We start from the raw sequence: 25,732 nt of genomic DNA on the forward strand, positions 1-25,732 counted from the left end.
CAGCGAGATGTAGATGGAGTCATCACTGTTTGGTGGACGGTACAACACACATATGAACAAAAGGTGGGAGCGAAGGGGAAGCCGTAGCCAAAGGTATTCTTGGGGGTGAGGTGGAGAGAGGGCAGTGGAGGGCGAGTGAGGAAGAGAGTTTTTTTTTAATGAAGATAGCAACCCCACCTCCAGGACGAGGCTCAGGTCTATCATACCGGAGGAGGGAGTAACCTGGGAGAGATACCAAGGAATCAGAGACATCATGAAGGAGGAAAGTTTCTGTTAAGCAGATCACATCTGCTTTGTTAGAAGCAACCTGTATGGAGAGATCAGTCGAGTTTGAGCGAAGGCCCCGGATGTTTGAGGTCCATACCGTTAATGAAGAGGAAGGGGGAGCATCGGATACAGAACAGGGGGGGGGGGGGGAGGGGTCGGGTAAGACGTGGAAGAGGAGGAAGAGGTAAGGAGAGCTGTTGAAGGTGTGTCAGAGATTTCAGAGATTTCAGAATAGCTTGGAGAAAGGGAAGAATGGGGCGGAGAAAAGGTTTGATGGAGATTGGGTGAGGCACAGTGAGGTGTTATTTGAGGAGGGGGAAGAGCGAGGCAGAAAGTTGGGGGAGATGAAGGTGAAAGTTGGAAGGGGGAAGAAGCAGGGAGGACGCTTTGAGGAGGAGGGGTGAGAGGGGAGTCTAGGAGGAGAGGAGCGAGGGAGAGTCTCGGAGGGGAGGGGTGTGGGGGGAGTTTAGGAGGGAGGGGAGGGAAGGGGCAAGGGGGGAGATTTGAAAGGGATGGGTGATGGGGAAGATTTGGAGGGGAGGGGCAAGGGGGTAGATTTGGAGGGGAGGGGTGATGGGGAAGTTTTGGAGGGGAGGGGTGATGGGGAAGTTTTGGAGGGAAGGGGTGATGGGGAAGATTTGGAGGGGAGGGGCAAGGGGGAAGATTTGAAAGGGATGGGTGATGGGGAAGATTTCGAGGGGAGGGGCAAGGGGGAAGATTTGAAAGAGATGGGTGATGGGGAAGATTTGGAGGGGAGGAGTAAGGGGGTAGATTTGGAGGGGAGGGGTGATGGGGAAGTTTTGGAGGGGAGGGGGGATGGGGAAGTTTTGGAGGGAAGGGGGGATGGGGAAGATTTGGAGGGGAGGGGTGAGATTGGATTTTGAAAAGTGTACGATTCATGGGAAACGAACATTTTTTGCAAAATGAGTTTGAGACCTTCGAGTCAAAAATATGTTTGAGAACGCTGAAGGAGGGGTGGAGGGCTGGAGAGTTTCGGGAATGTAGAAAAGAGGAACTGTAAGAGATGGTATTTTTTTTTTTTGGAATGAATAGATTTGTTGAGCAAGACGAAAGCATCCTTTTATAGGAGAAGAAGAAAAAGGTGTTATAATATATGACAGAATACAGTTCTTCAGGGGAGAGATAAAACATTTCTAACCACGTGATCGCGTGATCACGAACAACGTGAACGAAGAACGAACGAACAAATAAGAACAACAAGTAAACGAATAAGAACTGAGAAGGAAATATTTTTTGGGGGGTTTTTTTTTTTTGAGTAGAGATATTAAACAAGGAAGTATGGGGTGAACGACTGGGACGAAACAGAGAAAGAAAGTAATTGCAGCGCATTCGTCGAACCACTGAGAGAAAACAAAACCACAAGGTCGGAGACGGTAGCCTAAGCCTACTAGTACTAGTACTAGGCCTCAGAATACGCGACACGAATTAACCGACGATTGTGTATGCATGTACGAAAAATTAACACCGAAAATTTTCCTTCAGACACGCTATAGGTACACACACCGAAAGATAGATACAGTCTCGACAAAAACACAATTGTGAAAAAATTACTTAGCTTCGAAAGCGTGAGCGCATGGACAGCTTCGAAAAGACGTGACCTCGCCGACAAAGATCTCGCGAGATCTTTTCAAGATATACAAGTTATTTGATCTTCATTTCAACAATATTGATAGATAAAGGTGATATAATATAACAAATATCATGAAACATTTACATTTTGTAGTCCATTGTATAATTTAAATAAACATAAATGCAAATTTCGCACGTGGAAAAAGTAAGTACACCCTTGGCTCTAATAGGTGGTATTGCCCCCTTTGGCAGAAACAACCTCAAGTAGGTGTTTCTTATAACTGTCTACCAGTCTCTGACATCGACTGGGAGAAATTTTTGCCCACTCCTCCATGCAGAATTCTTTCAGCTGTGCGATGTTTGAGGGGTTTCTTGCATGCACAGCTCGTTTCAAATCCCCCCCACAACATCTCGATGGGATTTAGATCTGGGCTTTGGCTTGGCCATTCCAGAACCCTCCATTTCTTTCTTTTCAGCCATTCCTTGGTGGATTTACTGGTATATATAGGGTCATTGTCATGTTGCAAGGTCCACCTTAGGTTGAGCTTCAACTTTCCGACAGATGGCCTCACATTATCCTCAAGCACCCTCTGGTACAATGAAGAATTCATAGTGGATTCTATGATGGTGAGCTGCCCAGGCCCTGATGCAGCAAAGCTGCCCCAAACCATACTATTTCCACCACCATGCTTTACAGTTGGTATCAGGTTCTTGTGGTCAAATGCTGTCTTTGGATTTCGCCAAACATGTCTTCTGGTACTGTGGCCAAATAGCTCTACCTTTGACTCATCTGTCCAGAGCACATTGTTCCAGAAGTGCTGGTCTTTGCCTCGGTGTTCATTGGCAAACTTTAGTATTGCCCTGATGTTCTTTCTGGACAGCAAAGGTTTCCTCCTGGCACACCTCCCATGTAGATCAAATTTGTGCGGCCTCTTTCTGATGGTAGACTCGTGCACTTTGACATCAACAGTGGCAAGAGCTACCTGTACGTTCCGTGATGACATTCTGGGGTTCTTAGAGACTTCTTTCAGCATTTTGCGGTTTGCACTCGGGCTGAACTTGCTGGGGCGTCCTGGCCTGAATAAGTTGGCAGTTGTTTGGAATCTTCTCCACTTGTAGATGATCTTCCGGACAGTCGAATGATTGATTTCAAATTGTTTGGAGATCTTTTTAAATCCCTTCCCAGACTCGTATGCATCTATAACCTTCTTTCTGAAGGCCTCAGAGAGCTCTTTTGATCTCGGCATGGTGATGCCGCACACTTCAACAACAAAGAGCAAACCAAACTAAATGTCTGAGGTTTAAATAAGACAGGTTCCTCCAAGATCCTCTCAAACGATGTTCTAATTATTTGCACTTGAGCTGGTGCACCTGATTCTAATTGTAGGTATTTGAAGTAGTGATAAATGTCGGGGTGTACTAACTTTTTCCACATGCAAAATTTGCATTTCTGTTTATTTAAATTATACAATGGATTACAAAATGTAAATGTTTCATGATATTTGTTATATTATATCACCTTTATCTATCAATATTGTTGAAATGAAGATTAAATAGCTGTATGTTGAAATATGTTGAAAAAGTCAAAACTTTACATGGGGTGAACTTACTTTTTCACGTGACTGTATAGTGTATACAGACCTTTTTCTGTAGCTTAATGGAGGACTGCTCTCTCCGATGGGCTGATAATCCAGCATCACATGTTATTATAAGGAAAATAAAGGAAAGTAAAGGCAATTTTATCCCAAAATCAAGACTCTATTCACCTTCACTCTTTCATTCCTCTTTTCTCCCGCCTCTGGAACAAACTTCCTCACTCTCTTCAATCCCACCCCTCCCTCCAGGTCTTTAAAACAGCTGTTCACCACCATCTCTTATCTTCCCCCAGCAAGGAAAAAGTGAAACACCGTTAATCTACCACCGTTAATTCACCCCAGACCCACTTTTGTGAAATACCGACTTCTTTCCTGGAAGTCCTAGCAGTGTCCATGTGTTTTTAACCTCTCCCCCCCCCCCCCCTTCCCATTCCTCCTCCTCCCAAGCCCTCTCCCTCCCACAGAACTCCCAATGTCCCTGCTCTCCATTTTGTCTCCCGCTCCTTTTATCATATGTTTTCTCCTGACTCTCCTGATTTTTGATCTGGTCTTTTAGACCCATGACACATGCCTAACACCATGAAAACCCTCCCTCCACCCACATATCCCTATGTTTTGTGTAACACTATTGTGTTATATGGTAACATTCTAGCATACTCTTATCAACCTTTAGTTGATCAAATCCATTGTACAGTGGAGAGTTATGCTAGTCCAGGAATGTCTCCAACCTTGCAGTGATGACCTAACAATTGAGGTTTTTAAATGTGTTAGGTACCAACTATCCAATCAATTTGTCATCTTATCAACAAGACTTCATCCTGTGGGGTTTCTCTTCATTAAAAAACCTCATTACCAAAGCTCCAAAATGACATGGAAGAGCTTTATATTACATACCTTCCAGTTTATTACATGTTCTATCGATATTTACACCGCCCTCATCCTATTTATTTTTTACGGTGTATCATGTAGCTTGCTTATAGGGAAATGCCGTCTGGGACAGCGCTTGTCTGTCTGTCTATGTCCCCACAAACGTACACCAATCAGAGTGGAGGATCTGGTCAGATGACAGGGGGACAGCGTTTAGTAACCATTGCAGTTTAATATTTTACTAAAAGGAAATATATTAACCTGTGGAATGTTTTCGGGTCTCAGCAGGTATCGTAAGGTAGGTAGGAGGTTTCAGAAATTCCTCAATACAATTGTGATTTTGAAATGTGATCGACATGGACCTTGTTCCCAAATCCGGAAGTGAACAAATAATGATGGTTCGCTGGTTTGATAATATCTCAATACAATCGTGATTTATCATTATGTTTTGATATATTCATACTATACTATTAATTTGTGATTGGAATGATGAATGATGCTGTTTGGAATGAAAATATAGAGAACGTGCTTTTAATGCCTGATGGTGGCACAGGAATGTGGAATTTATTGGTTCATCGTTTTCCATTCACCGTTTTTAAACCAAGTCATTCACGAACCGGCTGTCCATGCCTGAAGTCCAAAAAATTCATACTTACATTATTTGCTAACTGCTATCCCCACCCAGGTCATCCTATCCTCTTCAACTAAAGTATCAAACAAGCCCGGCTACGCCGTTGTTAGACTATCGGTCTTGTTTGTGTAGGGTCTTATGAAGGAGCTGTAAGACAAATCATGCACACACATGCAGACAGAGACATAAGACAACACAGAACTTGACTTCAGGCAAACACAGCTAGTGACCTTTGGGTAAGTGACATAACTTCCGGAGCACACTCGGTGCCGGTGACATCCCTTGTGACGTCATTGAAATGCCAACCCGTGGGGTTATCCATGATTTATCTTCTAAATGCTGAGCATCAAGTGAGGAAGCAGCATGTACCACTTTTAAAATCTTTGGTATAACTAGACCGGGGTCAGAATCAACCTACCAGACTCGGAGCAGACACTCTCACCACAATGCCACTGAGTTTCTTAAACAGAAAGGGACATCTTACTTGTGCTGTTTGTTAATCTATCGATTAATATATAATATTTTTAAGGTTTGTTACTGATCAGTAATAAGTAAAGAACACAACATTTCGGACCTACAGCTTTGTTTTGCTTGACATCTTTTTATTTTATTGACATATGTTAGCTAAAACCTTCACAAAAATATATCGTGTTTTGGAATACCAATAACTTTCCTCACCTTTCCAAAATGCGTTGATGTCTCTGACATCAACTCATCCTGGAAATTCTTCCAAAGAAATTTGATCTCTCTCATGCACAGCTTTATCCCATCTCGTCTTCAGTTGTCTTACCCTTCCTCCCGTCCATGGTACACGGAATCTTGTGGTGAGGCAGTTGCCCTGAAATAACTTGCCTTTGCCTCCTGGAAGGCAAATCCAACTGAAGGCAATCTCAGTTCCTTCCACAAAGCTCGGAACAAGTGTGTGTCTACCCTCAGGAGTGCCAGGAAGCACTATCTCTCTCCTCTCAAGACTGAATTCTCAAACCTGTCTCCTTCCTCCAAATCCTTGTGGCATCTGGTCAAATCTGTTTCTGGTGTTTGTTTCCCCTCCATCCCCTCCCTTACCTCAAATGGCTTCACAGTTGGCACCGCACATGACAAAGCTGAATGCCTCAACTCTGTGTTTTTCTCAAAATCTTGTCCTAAACCCATCGCTCTCTGTACCAAACTTTCTGGACTCTATGTCCTTCTCTCCCGACAAGGCGGAGAAGTGGCCGTTAATCCTCGATGCTGATTCTGCAACTGGACCAGATGGCATCAGCCCACGGGTCCTAAAATCCTGCTCTGCTACTCTATCTCACCCTCTCTCTGTTCTCTTCACCCTCTCTTTTGCTCAAGGTCATCTGCCAGCATCTTGGAAATCAGCAAACATCACCGCTTTACACAAAAAAGGTGCAAAAACAGATCCTTGCAACTACAGACCAATCAGCCTGCTTCCCATTATCAGCAAAGTCATGGAATCAATCATCGCTTCCGGATATCAAATCCTTCCTCTTCTCCAATGGCTTGATCTCTGATCATCAATTTGGTTTCAGACAAGTTAACTCTACTCTGGACATGCTGCTTCTGCTGTCTCAACAATGGATGGAGGTCCTCAATGCCAAACAGGAAATCAGAGCTGTCTCCCTTGACATATCACGTGCCTTCGATACAGTATGGCACCCCGCTCTGCTCACCAAACTCTCCTCCTATGGTATCCATGGAAAACTCCATGCATGGCTCGTGGTCTTCCTCTCTAGTCGTAGTCAACCAGTGGCCCTGAATGGATTTCTCTCATCTCCCCTTTCTGTCCAGGCTGGAGTTCCCCAAGGCAGTGTTCTGGGCTCTGTGCTTTTTCTAATCTTCATCAATGATCTCTCTGACTCTCTGGAAAAACCCTTTCCCTTTATAGTGGGTGCATCCGGATGGGGAGCACCAATCCGTGAGACCTTGCTGGCCTGATGCATCATACCAAATTTGATCCATAATCGGTCGGGTAGTTTGTGGGAAGATGTTTTAGTTAGTCAAATGTTAATGGATCATGTATGGACGGACAGACAGCTGGACGCAGGGACCCACTCTATGTGGTTATTTCGGAGAAATAACCTAAAAATGGCCCTAATGGGGACTCAGTTATTTCTCATGGTTTCAAAGAAGATTTTAATATAAGTTACCTGAATTTGAGGCGAACCCCCTTCCCTTTCCTTTTCAGCCTCTTATAGGGGGCAGACCGGATGGGGAGCACAACCCCATGAGACCTTAATGTTCTGATGTATCATACCAAATTTGGTCCATATCGGTCATTTAGTTTGTGAGAAGATTTTTTAGTAAAATATTAACAGACGTATTTACATATGGACGGACGGCCGGACACTGGGACCCACTCTCTGAGGCTATTTCGGAGAAATAACCAAAACACAAAACAAGCAGATGATGGCTGAAAAGTGTTGACAAATATAAATACCAAATATATTTATTACGATAATGAATAACCCATGTAGACCTTCCCTCTGGTGCTCACATCCCATCATCCACCTTACCTGTACGCCTGTTGATGACTTCTGCGATCGCCGGTGGGAAATACCCAATGCGTTCCGGGCAGCGACCATCTTGTACGACTCCTTTCCATCGCCCATCTGCGTGCTGTCCAATCACCTGTTGGTATCAATATTTCCTTTGTAATTATGGGATACAAAGGGAAGCGAATGTCGACAGTGCAGGAGCAGTGTAGTGTTTTACATTACATTTTACACATGCACATAATTATTCAGGTAATACCTCGCTTGACTAAAGAGGTTTGGCAAACATCTCAATGTGTTTTGTTGTTCAGGGTGGGCAATTGATCTATTCCCAGTTTCGAGCCCTTGTAATTCTGTTGCTAAGCATCGAAATCGAACAAAATATTTCCAGGATACAGATGCATATTTCAAGTTTTTGTAGTAAAAATTTCATTGCATTCAGAAATGTAAAAACTTAGTTATGAATTTCGATGTGATTTCCATCATTTTCTACTGCTACTTTTATATTAATGGCCCCAATTGTTCCCACCTTCTTGCCAGAGCTGGAGAAAGTTTCTGGGCCAAGTCTTTCGTGAACCGGCTGGGTAGGCATGATGTTCGACTGATGGTGATTTGAGCAGGAATTTGTAATTTGTTCCAGCGTGGCGGCGATAACTCACCTACTCATCATGAAAGACACTATGGAAATTTTAATGTCCAAGCACATGTGACACCCGGCTCAGCGGCCATCCAAGGGAGGTTGCCCTGCCTGCGAACACCAATCCAACAATTTATAGTCAGGTCGGGAATCAAACCTAGCTGAGACAGCTCACAGGTAAGAGCGCTCGCTATTCACCATCCTGTCGGACTAGAGCACTACCTGAATAACTTGGTCTTGTACAGCCTTTTGGGCCTGAAAACCAGGCTTTTGTGTGGAATTCTTCTATTGTCACAGATGATGAATTATGGGTTCATGACTTTGAACCAAAAATAAATAAAATGGAGTCAAAGCATCTCCAACCATGTACAAATACAAGACACAACCTTAAGCTGGCAAAGTCATGGTGACTGTTTCCTTCCATGTTCAGGATGGAACACTCAAGGATCTCATTGCTAGGAGAAAAACCGTCAACGATGAGAGGAAAGAACTTGAATCCTGTGTTACGGATTCGTCACTTCCGGTGTTGTGGTTTTCATCCACTTGAAACATTTCTGGTTCTATGTATTATTATTATTATTGTTTGAGGGAAATAGCCATTATTATTGTCAAAAGGTAAAAAGGTTAATGTTAAATGAAACAGGAAACCGGATCGGGAACCGGAAGACGAAGAAGAAGAGGAGGTGAGAGAAAAAGAAAGGAGCGAAAAGTCGGACAAGAAGCTGGTTGCTTTGCGTTCTGGATCGAACGTTGTCGAGCAAGAGTCACGAGTGAACTTTGAATTTCCTGGATAGGGATTCCTGTGATAGGGGTTATCGCTGTGACTGATCAACCTGGGTGTCAGGTTTGGCGTTGGGATTCTGAAGAATCATTGCCGGGTCGTTGCGACTCGAGGACGAGCTGTCGGCCATTTTAATTTGTGCGCTTCGCGCGTCAAGCAAGGTATTTGCTTCGTCAGCCATTTCCACCGCTTTCAGACGTATCTGATTCTGATGTGTGTGTGTGCACCGTGGCTTTTGGAAGATTAATTTGCGGTTCGCCGACTGAGCCGTGAAAGTTCAGACCTGGAGGGCGCCTTTGGATTTCCCATTCGCCTTGAGTTTGCTTTACGCAGTTTTGGACCAAGTGACTCTTTGCGCCGCTTCGGCCGCATACGCCTTTCTGCTGTTTTGACGGTATGACCGGGCCCGTCATCTGAACGGGGTTCGGGTTTCGATTCGACATCGCTCTAATGATCACTGGAGGGGATCAACTTTGAGCTATAGAGACATTAGGGAATGTTCCTTTTTCACTCACTTGGAGCACAGTGAGTTATCCTATACTAGCTGATGGTACCATCATAAGATGTGTTGATTGTACTTTTGATTGCTATTATTGTTGTATTGTTATTCTTGTGTGATTTTTAATACAATATTTGTTTGTTGATAACCATTGGTGTGGTTTCCCTATTGATTTTTGACACAGAATAACATATTTTTCTGCCGTGGCTCCTCTCGGAGCTCGGAGGTACACCGTGACCAGGGGGTCGGGGAGGAGCACGTAACACCTGTCATTGGCTCAACGTATTTTTGTGACAAACATACTTATTTATGTTTAGCCCTCAGCAGTCGCATTCTCAGGGCCTCACTAATTCGTTGCTACAACAGACATTGTACGAATACAACTTTTCTCTCACCGTGATTGTCTCTCCGGCCCGCACCGCAAGGCACTCTGGGTCATACACATTACTGAAATCCTTCACTGCTCGCACCTGCAGAACGGCCGACGCCTCTGTGGATTCACAGGAAAGGTAAGGTATGGAAAAAGTTTTGGGGCATTAGTATGGGACAAATCTTTTTGATGAAACCCGTATCGGATAGAGAACTTTATTCATTAAGTACCCGTACCCAGCGACAGGAAAACCAAGCAAAATAACCCGCCTGCAAATATTGAGTTAAGTTAATCTATCAATGAAAAGTTTAAGCTAATCTATCAATTCAAACTAGATATCGGCAATCACAAAGTGATCGCCAAGGGTAAGTCTATCTCAGTCGGGGGAGGCATCCAATGATGGCCATATTTTGTTCGGAACACCATATGACTTTGACTTTCAACATTTAGGGATAGAGTGTAGATTAAGAAAATGTGTCCCCATCTACAGTCTGTCCATAAAAGACAAAATGAAAATCAGGAGGAAGATTATTAACGTTATTATCAAAAATGTGTTTTTTTGTTAATTAGGTCACAATCCAAAAAAAGGTAGGTCAAGGACACAAATTGAATATCAGGTGCACAACTTCAGTGCAGGTACACTAATATGATGCAAAAACATATTGGAAAGCCAAGTGGTCTTCGAGATTTCCCATTGGCAAAACTGAGCGATGACGAAAAACAATTTTTATTCAGACCGCCATTTGACCTTGACCATTAACTCGGAGGAATATTGTGAATAAATGCGACTTACTCCAAGGCTGTCTAGATAGTGAAATTTAGTTCCAATTGCACAAACCTTAGTCGAGTTGTGATGAAAAATGTTAAAATGTCTATAATAGGGACATGACCTTAAAATTAGGTTAAAGTCAAAAAAAATAAGTCAACTCCGCATACTTTTTATTCGCATTGTTGATGCAAAATTGAATCCGGAAAGCCCAGCCGGCTCCGGGATACAGCTCGGACATTGGCAGAAAAATGGTAGAAAAACCTAAATGGTGGTTTGGTACTCCTATGGGTGTACGATCTTGACCTTTAACCAGGAGGGGTGTTATTTAAATGAAGCATAAATGCACCTTGCTCAAGGCTATCTAGACAAAACTAGAACAGCACACGGTAGAGAGCATACCTCCGCCAGGCTGAACAGTTTACATTTTGTATCCCATTGATTGGCCAGATGTGGATCTTTACCTCAGCCAAAAGCTAATCGGCTTCTTCTTGTCATGTACCCAACTCATCCACCAAGTTTTGTCAAAGTTGTCCACATGTTCAACTGAAGCATTACCTCCGACACCGAAGGTGGACAGAGGTTATGTTTTTACCCCTATCTGTTAGTGTGTTTGATCGCAAAATAAAGTGAGGTGCACGTATATGCGGTCATAATACTCTGCTTGTGCCAAGTTTGAACAAAATCGGACCATACATGTTCAATATATGGTTGGGGACACGTTCAAGTAACAAAATGGCCACCAGTCGGCCAGCTTGGATCTGATCTCGAAAGAAAATGACGTGCTTATGTAAGCCACCATTCCTTATCTGTCTGCCAAGTTTGAACAACATTGGTAAATGCATGTCCGTGAAATGGTTGAGGACGTGTTCAACATCGCGTTTTTTTTTTACAACTAAAATGGCCGCCAGTCGGCCATCTTTGTTCGCATTGTGAAACAAAATGATGTGCATATGTATACCATCATGTGTTGTCTTTGTGCCAAGTATTAACAAAATCAGTCCAAACATCTTTGAGATATGGTTGCGGATGGACGGACAGACTGATGAGAAAAACGGGGGCTAATGCTGGCTAGTTGGCTGACCCCATTACTCTCTCTCTGCCGGTGTTCCTCAAGATGTTCTTGGTCCATTTTCTTTTCTGCATCCACTTCGACAAAGATACCAAATTTCAATATCGATGTTCATTGTTAAGCAGATGACACCCATTGCCTAACAATGACCATTGGCACCCCAACCTACCTGTCCATGAATCCTGATGACAAGCTGTCTTCGACAACACTGAAATAGTGTCTCATTGTAATTTGAAATGGATGGCAATGTGTGTGTGTGTGTGTGTGTGTGTGTGTGTGTGTGTGTGTGTGTGTGTGTGTGTGTGTCATTGGTTGTTATCTTCATGTGTGTTTGAGAAGGTGGACCGCAACCCTCTCAGGTCTCGATGTATCCACCTTTTTGTGTGTGTGTGTGTGTGTGTGTGTGTGTGTGTGTGTGTGTGTGTGTGTGTATACATAGATGTATGTGTATGTAATTGGTTGTTATCTCCATTTGCGGGTTTCAGGAGGTGGAACGGAGTCCTCCCAGGACACAAAGTATCCATCTCCTCTTCAGTAAGGGATCAAGGTTCATGGACCAAGCTGTTCAACTTTTTCATAGTTTTGTTCCAAGGGCTCTTTTCAGGATCATCACCGAACCCCGGATTGCCTCCAGTTGGAGTTCATTTGTAGTAATATTCCCGGGGATGTTTTTTAAAATCTCAGTGAGGTTCTTCTTATCATGTTGTTCCAATTATCACTGGTACAATTTCGATGCTCTTCAGCTTCTAAGATCTCTTGACCTCATTTTTGAGGTCCTGATATTTGGCCTTTTCTTGATTTCTGCGTTGTTTAGGCCCAAATCGCTGGGTACTGATATCACAATCATCAATGCTGTCTTTTCCTTTTTGTTCCTGAGTACAATGTCCGGACGCAATGCTTTGTTTTCTATGTTCACGAGTACAATGTCCAGATTAAATTTTTGTAGATATGCCAATGAATCACTTTATATACTTTATTGTGCCATTGTGTGTAAAGTTGTTCTGACAATAGTTTTTTGCATCCCGAGAGCAGGTGACTAGTACTTTCTTTTTTTATCTTGCAGAATCTACACTTGTCTGTCTGGCTTAGTCCCGCCATCTTTTTAATTCCATTGGTGTAGTGTCCTTGATCTTGGGCATTTATTATGATTCTTTCACCATCCCAGTTGAGCTGACCTCTTCTTAGCCATTCCAATGAGCCTTCTTCGTCTATCCCCACCCTGTCCAATTCTTTTTTGTATTCTCCTGCTCTATTTATCATTCTCCCAGTGTCGGCTTCTTCTCTTCTCCCATGCCCGTGTGTATTTCTTTATATTTCTTTTTATATATTTATTTTGTCTTTTTTTGCAATTGTTGGGGCTGTATTTGTTGCCGTTTCATTTTCCTGTGCAGCATCTTCTATTCACACCTGTTTTTGGAAATTATTTGCAAGGTGAGTTAGGGATACTTTTTCAGGTTTGTTGTGTTCATGTTTGTTTCCAAATTGCATCCAATAGTCTGTTGAGCATTTCACATACTCAGCTAGTCCTACACTCATCGCTCTGTGCACCTGGTTGAGTTCCATGAGGCCGCTCCCCCCCCTCTCATCTCGACAGGTACATTCTCAGGATGCACTGGTTTTTGTCAACCGTTTTGTGGATGGTAAGGAGTTTTCTTGTTTTGATGTCTAACTTGTTGATTTCTGATTACGGCCAGTTTATTATTCTGCAGCTATATTGGAACACTGGTACTGCGAGCTGAGTTATGGCTTTGATTTTGTTTCTTTGGGAGAGGTATGTTTTCAGGATCAGCTTCGTTCTCTGTCGGTATTCTTTGGCGATTGTTTTGCGCATTTGTTTGTGACACATTTGGTGGCCTTCTTCTACTCCGAGGTATTTGTATGATGCTTCGTTTTCTAACTGCTGTATTGTTGGTTCAGGGTCAATTTTTATGTTGTCTGTTTTTGTTGGTTTACCTTGTACAAATGTGCACTTGGCGCACTTGTCTCGTCCAAATTCCATTTGAATGTCCTCAGAAAATCGTTTTACTATTTTTAGTTGTTCTGTCAATTTTTTGTCATTTGGCGAGAAGAGCTTTAAATCATCCATGTATAGTGGATGTGTCACCTTTCCTATTTCTTTGGATGTTTTATGTTGGTTGTTAGGGTGTATCCGTGTCCTTGTGCATTGATGAGGTTAGTTAGTGGGTCTAGAGCCAGACAAACCAGAAGGGGGTAAGAATGTCTCCCTGGAAGATTCCACGCCGTATATTCACATCTGGTATTTCGATATTTCCTTCTAAGTTTTGAAATATCAATGTGTTATTCTAGAGCTCCATTGCTTTTTCAATCAGTTTGATTTATTTGGGGATTCATTTTGTATATTTGCATGCATTTTATCATCCACAAATGTGGGACACTGTCAAAAGCTTTCTTATAGTTTATCCAGGCAGTGGACAATTTGGTTCTTCACATTTTTCAATTTTCAAGTATGGCCTTGTTCAGTAGTAGGTGGTCAATTGTTCCATAACAACTTATTACATCCCTTTTGTTCTACCTTTACCTTTACAGCTTCTTGCTTTGGTGCATAATCATGTTTCATCGCAAGGTGTTGTTCCTCGCTTGAGAAGGTGCCGTCGTTATTTTTTACAGAGCCCTTTCCTGCTGCTCGGATTGGCTGCACAGACATAGGGTTCCCCGAAAGGAGGCCTGTGACTCTTTGCTTGAGACCTTTTTCTTCTTTTTAACAAAATGCTTAGCAATGCATCTGGTTGCGGAGTTATTCGTGGCTCGTTGGCTTCAGGGTTGGAGGTTGAGAAGTGGGTCTGAGTCACCTCCTCATGAGCCCCACAATGCAGAACCTACAACAATATTGACTCCTCCCATGCTCTTCTAGCCGAAGAAGTTGCATGATTGCATGAAGCAACCATGAAAAGCTACCCAAAGGTAAGCTCTTTGCCGTTTCAAGCTCTACCCACGTTTCTCTAAAGCTATGAAAACATTCACAAGTAATACATGCATGAGAATCCCAATGCTAGACACCACCTCAGCCGCCAGACCGAAGTCAATGTCCTGCTCCACCTCCCCTTTCTCTAGTCCCCCATGCCCTTTCTTCCTCCAGGTCTCCATCTACAGACTTGGCATTTAATATGGAATATTTTTTTTTTCTTCACTTGGGTTTACTTTCTGAACTCAGTATATCAATCTGGTGAGTTTCTTTTACGCTTCGGTGATGTCTTTGTTGAAAGAACCATGTCACTGATTGTCTTTTGCAGCAAGAAGTCAATAACAGGTTTATATCACAGGTGGCGTGACAAAATGTAAGGACAGGTACATTTGACGATTGGCTTCACAATCGGGTATATAAGGGTTGTTGCGTTCTGTATTAGTGGAAAACAACTGCTGCACGTCTACAAAAGTTATTGCCGCTTCCTCTGGAGATTGTCCGTCAACTTGACAATGCTGTTTGTCATGGAGTGGTGGCTTTACGAAATTCTGGCATGAAACAGCGTGCTATTGCTCGGCAGTATGGCATCACTCAAGGTCAGGTGTCAAAGATCCTGAAACGAAATGCTCAGAGGGGTGTCCCTACTCCAATACCGAGGCCAGGACGTCCACGCAGAACCACAAGGAGAGATGATCACCAGCTGAACCGGTTAGTCTGCAATGGCCGTACCAAGTCAGCTAATCGGCTTAGGGCTGAGTGGCAGCAACTGACAAATGTGCCTGTATCCAGAAGGCTAGTCAACCAATGACTGGTTCAAGCAGGCTATCGTGCCAGGCGTCCCCTGAGAAAGCCATGCCTGAGCAGACAACACAGCCAGCGCCGATTGCAGTGGGCCAGAGAGCACCGTCAATGGCAGCCAGGAAACTGGAGTCACGTGACCTTCAGTGACTAGTCTAGATTTCTGGTCTATCGTCAAGATGGCCGCGTCCGAGTGTGCAGACAAGTGCATGAAGCCCACAACGAAGATTGTTTAGTGCCAAGAGTCCAAGCTGGAGGTGGTGGGGTGACCGTTTGGGCTGCTTTTCATGCAGGGGGCAAAACTGACCTGGTTGTTCTGAATGGAAACCTGAACCAGTTCAAGTACAGTGTCATTCTGGAAGAAACATTGCTTCCATTTGCTCGTGCAGCCTTTCGAGGAAACTTTGTCTTCCAAGATGACAATGCACGGCCTCATCGTGCTCGCATGATCCAACACTTTCTTGCTGACGGTGGTGTAAAGCATATGGAGTGGCCTGCCATGTCCCCGGATATGAATCCGCTAGAGAACTTGTGGGCAGAATTAACGCGTCAAATCGACAACTTGGACCAGCAGCCTACATCTGTGCGTGAATTGCAGCAGACTATTGTCACTGCATGGCAAGCGATTCCTGTCCAAACCTTGGCAAATCTCGTGAACAGCATGCCTCGACGTGTACGTGCTCTCCTGAATGCTCGTGGGGGTTACACGAAGTACTGAACTGTAATTTTACTGTCTGTAATCCCAGTCATAATTTAGCTTTTGTTTTTGTTGAAAATTTTTTGGGCTAATGTGCAAAATAAAGAGATACTTCTGGAAAACGTACAGAAGTTTAACACAGTACTGTCCGTGAATTGAGTTCGATATCAGTTTACATCACTTTCAAGGATCAATTTATTTGCTTCGAAATGTCAAATGTGGTTTTTGTTTCTTTTAAAGGTCACATTAACAAAATCTAGAATAATTTCAACATAATTCCAATGGACTTTTGTTTCTAAGTCATCTTGAAAAGTAAGTTCACCCCCACAAAAAAAAATTCCATATTAAATGCCAAGTCTGTATGTTGTCCCTCTACCCTGCTGTTGGTGTGTTTATGCCCCATCCCCCCCCCCTGTACTGTTTTTCTTGTTATGTTACTTCCTGGTCCATTCTGTGTTCTAATTCCTTCTTGAGGTGGGGTCTCTGTATACAAAAAGCAATTGGCAGATATTGTTACAAAATATGTATTGTAAGAAGAAAACAACAACAAAGTAGGATTACAGTAAAAAGAAAATCCTTGTGATTAAACATAAGGAGACAAACACAAAATGTACAATAAAAATCTCACATTTTAGGTATGTTTTTATTAACTAAATCAAATATCTGTGATAACCTCAAAGGAACAGCAGGATAAAAAGGAAAAAGGAGGAAAAAAAATAATCATGACATACAGTCATGGCCAAACATTGGCACCCTTGCACCTTTTTCAAATAATGCACCATTTCTTCCAGAAAATTGTTGAAATTAAAAAATATTTTGGTATCCACAAATGTATTTCTTTGGTTTGCAGTGGAACAAAACAAAAAAGGCTGAAAAATTACAAAATCTTAGCTTATTCCACACAGAAATCCTAAAATGGCCCGGACAATAATATTGGCACCTTTTAGACGTTATTAGAAACAATTAGATTTCAAGCAGGTGATTCTCCTTGACTTTGGAATTGAACTCACCTGTGTTGAGTTGCAGGTGCCTGCAATATTAAAATCACTCATTCAACCAGTTTGAAAAGAGAAAAGTAGTCATTTTGCTGTTTTGTGTCACTGTATGTACTGCAATGAGCATGGAGGAAAGAATGAAAACCAGAGAATTGTCTGAGGAGGTTCGACACAAGATTGTACCCAAACATGGACAATCTCAAGGCTACAAGTCCATCTCCAGAGACCTTGATGTTCCTGTGTCCACCGTACACAATATTATCAGGAAGTTTAAGGCCCATGTCAGTGCAGCCAACCTCCCTGGACGTGGCCGCAAGAGAAAACTTCATCGAATATTGCAATGGATTGTCCGAATGGTGGAGAAAGCACCTCGATCAACTGCCAAACAGATTCCAGCTGACCTTCAGACACAAAGTACGACAGTTTCCGCACCATCTGTCACCAACTCAATGAAAGGGGGTTCTATGGTAGGAGACCCAGGAGGACTCCACTGCTGAGAGAGACACAAGAAAGCCTGAATGGAGTTTGCCAAAACACACTTGAAAACCCAAAATCCTTCTGTGGACAGATGAGACCAAATTAGAGCGTTTTGTTAAAGCACAACATCTCTATGTTTACAGAAAACAAAATGAAGCCTTCAAAGGAAAGGACACCTTCCCTACAGTCAAACATGGAGGAGGTTCAGTGACGTTTTGGGGTTGCTGTGCTGCCTCTGCCACTGGGCACCCTGAATGTGTGCATGGCATCATTAAATCAGGAGATTACCAAGACATTTTGGAGCACAATGTTCAACCCAGTGTGAGAAAGCTGGGTCTCCGTCGAAGGTCATGGGTCTTGCAGCAGGACAATGACCCCAAACACACTTCAAAAAGCACCCAGGAATGGTTCAAGACAAAATCTGGACTGTTCTGAAGTGGCCAGCAATGAGTCCAGATCTAAATCCCATTGAACACCTGTGGGGAGATCTGAAAACAGCAGTTGGGAGAAGGCACCCTACAAATCTGGGAGAACTGGAGCTGTACGCACAAGAAGAGTGGGCCAAACTGCCAGTAGAGAGGTGTAGGAAGCTCATTCATGGCTATAGGAAGTGCTTGACTGCAGTTATTTTGTCCAAAGGATGTGCTACCAAATATTAAGTCCAGTGTGTCAATATTTTTGTCAATGCCATTTCTTTTAATTTTTTGATTTAAAAGGATATATTAAGTTCTGAATCAAAAACAAAGGTTCTGTAATATTAAAACTGAAAAAGAATTGTGGAGATCAAATACTTTAGTTAATTTCAACATCTTTTTGGAGAAAATTGTGAGATAATTGAAAAGAGTGGAAGGGTGCCAATATTTTTGGCCACGACTGTAAATAAACAAAATTATACATTAACGCATGATCGATAGAATGAGACAAGTAATGGAGAAGAGTATTGCATGACTGCCCATTTGTGACCGGTCGGGGACAGACTCACCGCGCAACATCTGCTTGATTCCCTTACTAGCCTGTGAGCCCGTGAACTGGTTAACGATGTCCAGAGCCGTCTGGTTGTAGGTGTTACGGATGTGAACGTTTATTCCCGCCTGTGATTGAAAGGCGGGCGAGAAGGGAGGATAGGTTGAGGTTAAGATTTTCTCTGCTAGAGGTGAAGGCCCTGAGTGCAACTTGCATGAAGGTAGATGTGGGTAAACCTACTTCTATAAGAAGGGAAACGACGTCTGTTTTGCCGTACAGCGCAGCCTCATGGAGCGCTGTACCAGAACGGGTCTGTCTGTTTATGTCCATTCCAGAGATGAGGAGTAACCTTGGAGGGGTGCAAGATATACAAAACAAATCACAAACAAGATCACAGAAAGAGTGAAAGGGTTGAACCAAATAACTGATCTGTGAATGCGACCAGTTACAAGTTATTTTCCACATAAGGTAACCTTATGATCCCATTGAAGCTCATTTTTGTAATTTGTTATTGGAAACAGAAAAAAGGTCCTGCAGACTGTAATTGATTGAAAAAAAATATGCGGAAAGGCTCTATAGCTAAGGTTTTAAAAAAACATGTCTAACTATGGTTGAGGGAAGAACATGACATAAACTCCCTTGAACATTCGTCAAGTTCAGGAAAAACCTCTCAGCTATAAACTTGCCAAAATCCAAGCCCTTCCGTGTTTACCCACAAAGGAGCTAATTGAATGAAGAGGAGCAATTGAACTAAATGAGCATGAAGTGTCCCCTATGCTGAGAGCATTTAGTCATGAGATAACGTCTATGTTTCTGGTCGATATCGTTCAATATAGCTCATGCAGAAACGAAGCCCTTTGCATCCAAAAGAAGTGCGTCTAACGCAGAGAGTCGACATACAATATACAGTATAAGCAGACATTGTAATTAAAAAATTCTGAGAGACATCACTAGTTGTGAAAGCGGTACCTGATAATATCTTTGTGCCCATTTTTGGCCCCCATGTGCAGAGGAGTGGTGCTGTTCGGGTCGGTGATATCGGACGAACGACCCTCGAGCAGCGCTGCGCACATGTTGCTGTTCAGCAGTAATTGGGCTACCTGTCAGCATACAAATGCACGCAAGTCAACAGAAGGTGCAAAGATAATCATCCTGATTGAAATGATATACCACATATGATGAATTATTGTCACCACCTTGTGGGGTCGCCTGGGGAATGTTTTGGCAAAAAGACCTCTCTCAACCATATAGCCAGGAATAAGGTCTGACTGAAGGTGTCTTGGGTAGCGATTTGTAATTTGTTGAAGTTTTTTTTGAAACAGAGTCAAGGCTCGTGGAAGAGCTGGAACACTTAATGGATCAGTATGCAGCACAACAAAAGGAACAGTAGAGAGGGGGTGGGAGTGGGGAGCCACCAACAGTTGAGTTGAAGGCCAAGATAGACTGAGACTTGGACAAACAATGGAGTGGAGAGGAATGAGGGGCAGGAAAGGACAAATGGGGTGAACAGGATGGATAGAGAAGGAAACTCTCAGGAAGGAAAAACCGGAAAGTTTAATTATTTTGCAAAGATTTATTTTAAAAATTCCACTTTGACATTATGGGGTATTATGTGTAGATCAATGACAAAAAATGTCAATTTAAACCATTTTAAATTGAAGCTGCAACAACCAAATATGAAAAAAGTCAAGGGGTGTCAATAATTTCTGAAGGCACTGCTTATATGTATATATATATATATATATATATATATATATATATATATATATATATATATATACGTATATATATACATACATATACGTATATATAGTCATATTTTGTAATATAGTTTTGGATCGGTGCATATGTTGGATTATTTAATTTGCTCCTTTTCCCCTTAATTTATCACTGGCGTGTCTAACTGGCCCATCTGCTCAAATTCCAACCCTCTTACCTTGATACGCCCAAATTCACAGGCAAGGTCTAATGCCGATTTGCTGCTTCCATTCATGATGCAAACATTCGACTGATGTTGCAGCAAGAGTTCTGTCTGCCAATCAAAGGGAGTGCACATTGTGATACAGTACAGTGTAGGTGCAGTCAAACAGCAAACACCCTTCATTTACACATTTAACCATCGCCAACACAACCGAGTGAGTTATTGCCTGATGAAAGAACTAAAAAAGCCTTAAACAGGTGGGTTCCACCAGAGCCTCACGATGAAGGACTGCATCATGGTGCTGCCCATAGGCATCATCCTTGAGTGAACACCTCATCCTGACGGCCGAGTATGAAGGTACGCACTACTTCATAGTGTCCGTGTTGCGCAGCGAGGTGTAATGGGATGTCTCCTTCGGCAGACTGCCCGTTAGCCGAGGATCCAGCCCTGAGTAGCATCTTCACGGGATCAACCTTGCCCTTCCAGGCGCCGTAGTGTAGTGGACGCATCCCTTGAAAAAAAAAATCCAAAAAAATTGTTCATCAAATCTATTGCTGTCATCAAATCAAATAATCATCAAATCCAAATCTATTGTTGTCAAGACTAAATGTCCTTTGTCAATATTGGCCAAAGCTATAAAATTCGTTTCTTTGACAGGCATTATTACTCACATATTATTCCTCTTAGTATTTGTAACAACCAGCGTTTAGTTCAGAGAGATCACAATGACAGAAAGAAGGTACCGATAACTAGAGAAATTGCATAGGATAAGGCTCAGGTCCACCGAGTGGTCGTCATCTGGGACTACACAAGCATTGTGTGGCAGGTGCTTAAAAAATGAGGGGGTGGGTTGGGGGGAGAGTGAGGACAGTCGTATATTAAGTTTATGATGAAGAGCACAGCCAATAAACACTTTCTCATGGTCTTATTTTCAGCCTCTCTGGAGAAAGCAGATTCTTCATGTGTGCTGTCTGTCAATGCAATCGTGCAATGATTGGAAGAAATTGCTTCGGGAACTCTGCTGTGTGCTCTGTAACCTCTGTATTTGTCAATTTAGTGCACTAAGCCGCCAACATGAGCCTCCTATGTTTGATTTGAGTTTTGTAAAAAAAATTGTTTTACCTTTTCCATACATTCCCATTTATAACCTGTCTCTGCCACATGATGTGCATCGGCCGATTGCAATGGGTGTCCGAGCATACAAACTCGTGCGCTACATCAGGAGGTCACAGGAAGACACACACACACACACACACACACACACACACACACACACACACACACACACACACACACACACAACAGATTCACCATCACATGCAAAAACCCACCCACATGCCCAACCAAGCACACCTACAACCTATGATACCATAACATGGTGAGGCAATAATGAGTGTGGCAGGGGTCTCACCATCTAACTTGGGAATGTTACACCCAGCCCCCCTCCTTCATGGAAACTCTCTTGGCTCTCTTTCATTTTAGGAGGGGGGGGGGGGGGGGAGGATAAAACCCAGTGCACATTGGCACAAGTGGTTGAAACGTCTGACCCAAACAATACCATGAGGTTCGTGCTATATTTGGTGGTGCTTTTTATCCTTTAGTTGTATTTAAGGGTTGTGGACTTTTTATGTGTGCAAGTGGGTGAAGACGGTGGGGTAGAGAAGAGAAAGTACATTTAGAAATCAAATATTTTGAAGAGGAATAGAAAGAGAGAAGACATAAGAGAAAAAGGATGAAATCTTTGTGGGGGGTTGGGAGGAAGTGAGAGGGGCTTCAAAGAGGGGAAGAAGTAACGGAAATTGAACGGAAATATATGAGACATGTGGGATTAGAAAGGAGTTGGCAGAGAGGGGCAGACCTCAAAATACTTCCCTTTTTATATATGCAACATATTGTTACGGACACGGCTTAAGATGTTATGATGGGCCGAGCGGAATGGCCGCCGTGTTCGCACAGTTTACCCGATTACCCCCAACGTTGACCAAGTCGCGCTATGCTAAATCAATGATTTGGAAAGGACACAACGGCTGGGATAAATGAAACGACACAAGGGGTACAGTTCTCAAGACCTCCGGAGGAGGATATAATTGGTGGTGGAGAAAAGGGGTAGATTACAAGGTATGAGGTAAAGCACAGAAGAGATAGGCACTTAGACACAATTATATCTATCCCAGACAGACCACAGACAAACGGAACAAGACTGACTTACACAGGGATTGATGGCAGGGAAGGACAGGCAGTCGATAGCACAAGGTGCACCTTGGCTCAGGGGCAGAATCGAGCATGGTCCAGTCCAGAGATGCGGGGAGGTATTGCAGCGCTCGGAGGTGGCGTACTTCTCTTTTCAAGCTGAGGGCGCATCTGACGTCACCTCCCTCTTCCTGCGCATGCTTAGCGGGGAGTCACACGCCCTCGGCTCGTTGGCTCCGCCCCAGATGGGACCGATCCGCCGCTTCTATTGGGTGCGGGGGTTACCGGGCTCCGCCCTTGACGAGGAGCTGACAAGGAGCCCCTACTTGGTAACACCGTCGAGCACATGTTCAATGGCGGCTCGTTGGAAAGGCCTGGTGTTGCTCCCAACACCCCCTACCAACCAAGCCGGAGTGAGGACGCGCACTCCCCGCGCCGCCGCCATTGTTGTTGTTGTTGTTGTACCATGAGGAAGAGCTGCGGGGAGGTATTGGGAGGTCCTAAACTTCCTAACGGTGCCATACAATCACATTCTGGTGCAACGAAGAGTCAGAATTAATGGAAACGAGTCCTTAACTGACATAGACTAAGAATAACTAGCAAGATGTCCTATAGTTGTCTACGTGAGATGCGGTGGACCTGGATGCGACATTTAATGGGGGAAATAGGGGGAGGTCGGGTCTACAGAGTGTTGTTTACAGGAAATGGGACTAGGGAATGGGGGATTGGGGATAGTTGGGAAGTATGGAGGAAATAGGGGAATATTTACAAGCGGATATGGATGGATGCCAATCTCATATCCGCAACATTGCACCCTTCTCTACCTCGGGGCGTCCCGACCCGATAAATTTTTACTTACTTTAGTGTGGCACTCAGATGTAGTTCCCTCTACTATTAACTCAACCCTGAGTGCGACAGTTTTACAGATGTTCACAAATGAGTAAATATGTCCCCCTGCGACGTTGCACCCTTCTCCTCACAGAAACACACCCACAGGATAACCGAATCGCGGAAAGCATCCTCAAACTAAACATACAGCCGGTAGGGAGCATTATTTACACAAGACTGATATTTACACTACGATCCAGGACCTGTTCTTTGAGGAACACATGCAGATGTTATGCATAGAGAGAGCACGCATGCCAGCATCGATACACCAACCCACGAGTGCTCTGTGGCCCTACGGCCTTTAATAATGTGCAGAGCACCCCATCCAAGCACCAAAAGCACCACCCCATACACACAGTCAGCACCATCCGGTGCACCAATAAAGTGTTCATAAAAATGCACAATCAAGTGTCCATGGTCACCGGTGGTGTCGCAGCCGGCCGATGTTCTGCCGCTGGTCTTGCCTTCATGGAGCACTTGGCCTTCTGGCTTCCTTAGAAATAAAGAAAGGCGCCAACCGTGTCCATTTCTAAATTGTGGCCGTCAGGGGGGCCAACTATAAGTGGTTCACCTGTATGGCATAGGTGCCACGTTGACCCAGAGGTCCATCAACGGGTGGTGCTTGCCCGCAAAAGAACTGCGGTCCATGGTGGGCGGCCACAAAAATTGCGGTCCATATGGTGTATCGATCCAGGCAGCAAGCAGCGAAAGTACAGGCCCACAACTGCAGAGCCAGCACCTCTCTCTCCTCTCTCTCTGCCCCAAAGCCAGATCCTCGGAGGTGGGAGACAAAAGAAAACAAGTGAGTAAGGTGGTAAGCGCGCAAAAGTGCACGCAATATAAGGTAATGCACACTGGGGGCACATGGGAACCAGGTGAGACAGGTACGTTCCTACCGTACGCCCCCCCCCCCCCCCACCAGGTAACCTACATTGCCCCTCCCTTACCCCTTACTGTATCCACAAAACACCACACTACCCATAAACATCTATTTTACACATCAACAACCGTCCCTACTGTCTTCCCTGTTCCTCCCATAAACCAAATTCGTCTTCTCTCCCTCCTAACCAATCAAATTTGCCATTTCCAACTCTCATCAAAATTTGCCATCACCAATTCATCATCAGTCCCTCCTAAGGAGGGAGAGATGGAATCACCCCAATGTCTCATCCACGTCGTGATGCGTCTCACAAATCCAAACAGCAATTCTCCTTTCCTGCAACACAAAACAAAGAAAACACAGGTGTGGAGTCATCAGCATCACCTCAGGTAAGTGGCTGCGTATGGTGCGACAGGTTCATCAATCCTAACTATTTCCTAAATGACTTTAACAACTTTACATTACCCGGGGTCTTTCCCTGCCAATCCATTGGCCAACTTACACTATGGGTTCTAAAAACCAATTCCCATTGACCAAACTGTGGTGCTTCTCAATTTGGGGTCTCACTCCCCCGATTCATCTCCCGGTGCCCTCGCACAATTTCTGGGCTGTGACGTGTAGCTCTCCCAGCAGGTCTACCCACCTGCACACCTCCACCACTGTAGTTGCCACCCGAGCTTACCTGCTCCTCACCCTAACCTAACTAACTGGGGAAGGCCCTCTCGCACTCTCACCCCCTCAGTGCCCTCTCTGGCACGGGCTGCCCGATCCACACCCGGGATCCTCAGGCACCCACTGACACTAACGGCTCCCAGAGCCCACCTGCGGCCTCACCTGGCCGACATCCTCACAGTGGTGGAGTGCTCAAACCAACTACACACACTAACAGGCTACACGCCCAGCCATTTCCACAACACTAATGCACCCATCCACAATACCATTCTGCAACCGCACCACAAATGCCAATATCCAACCACAATTTACCTATACCCTCTACCTAACACTTACACTACCCGCCCCGGGTACTCGTGAAAGGGGTCCACTCTTCCCCCATCCACACCTTCGCACCATGCACACCACTCCGTACCACTTACTCCAACTCTCTCCACACCACTCATTCAAATACTCCATGTATTCCACACACCTGTACTTGCACACCTGTGCTCTCCTACTTGGTGCCGCCTACACCCTTCTCTCCCCCAAGCGCATTCGCGCTGATCCACAACACTCACTACTCATACACTGCTCCACACACCTGTCCAGTTCTCACACAGCATCATCTCATCTAACTACTCCCCTCTGAAACTTGCGCTTCCCAGTCGTCCCTTTAAACTATTGCGCTCCCTCGTCATTATCAAACACTAAGCTACTACGTCCCCACTACAGGTATCAGTCACTATCTAAACCTTAACGTTACCTAATGTCAA

General features: G+C 44.0%; 1 protein-coding gene across 3 annotated transcripts in view; it reads right to left on the reverse strand.

The window, feature by feature from the left end:
• Positions 1 to 25,732, reverse strand: part of LOC137415118 (caskin-1) — a 256,481-nt gene that overhangs the window by 45,078 nt on the left and 185,671 nt on the right. For 2 of the 3 annotated variants that reach the window (XM_068100691.2, XM_078785833.1), the window contains 7 exons: positions 20,713 to 20,858; positions 20,363 to 20,458; positions 19,396 to 19,526; positions 18,667 to 18,775; positions 18,446 to 18,554; positions 9,761 to 9,855; positions 7,470 to 7,584 (listed from right to left, as the gene is read on the reverse strand). In XM_068100691.2, coding sequence (XP_067956792.2) covers positions 7,470 to 7,584; positions 9,761 to 9,855; positions 18,446 to 18,554; positions 18,667 to 18,775; positions 19,396 to 19,526; positions 20,363 to 20,458; positions 20,713 to 20,858 — 801 coding nt within the window. Of the gene's footprint in view, positions 1 to 7,469; positions 7,585 to 9,760; positions 9,856 to 18,445; positions 18,555 to 18,666; positions 18,776 to 19,395; positions 19,527 to 20,362; positions 20,459 to 20,626; positions 20,859 to 25,732 lie in introns of those variants that run through there. The other variant, XM_078785834.1, reaches the window with a different exon arrangement.

This window comes from Myxine glutinosa, chromosome 10 (assembly GCF_964187855.1).
Source record: "Myxine glutinosa chromosome 10, kmMyxGlut1.1, whole genome shotgun sequence".
NCBI lineage: Eukaryota > Metazoa > Chordata > Myxini > Myxiniformes > Myxinidae > Myxine > Myxine glutinosa.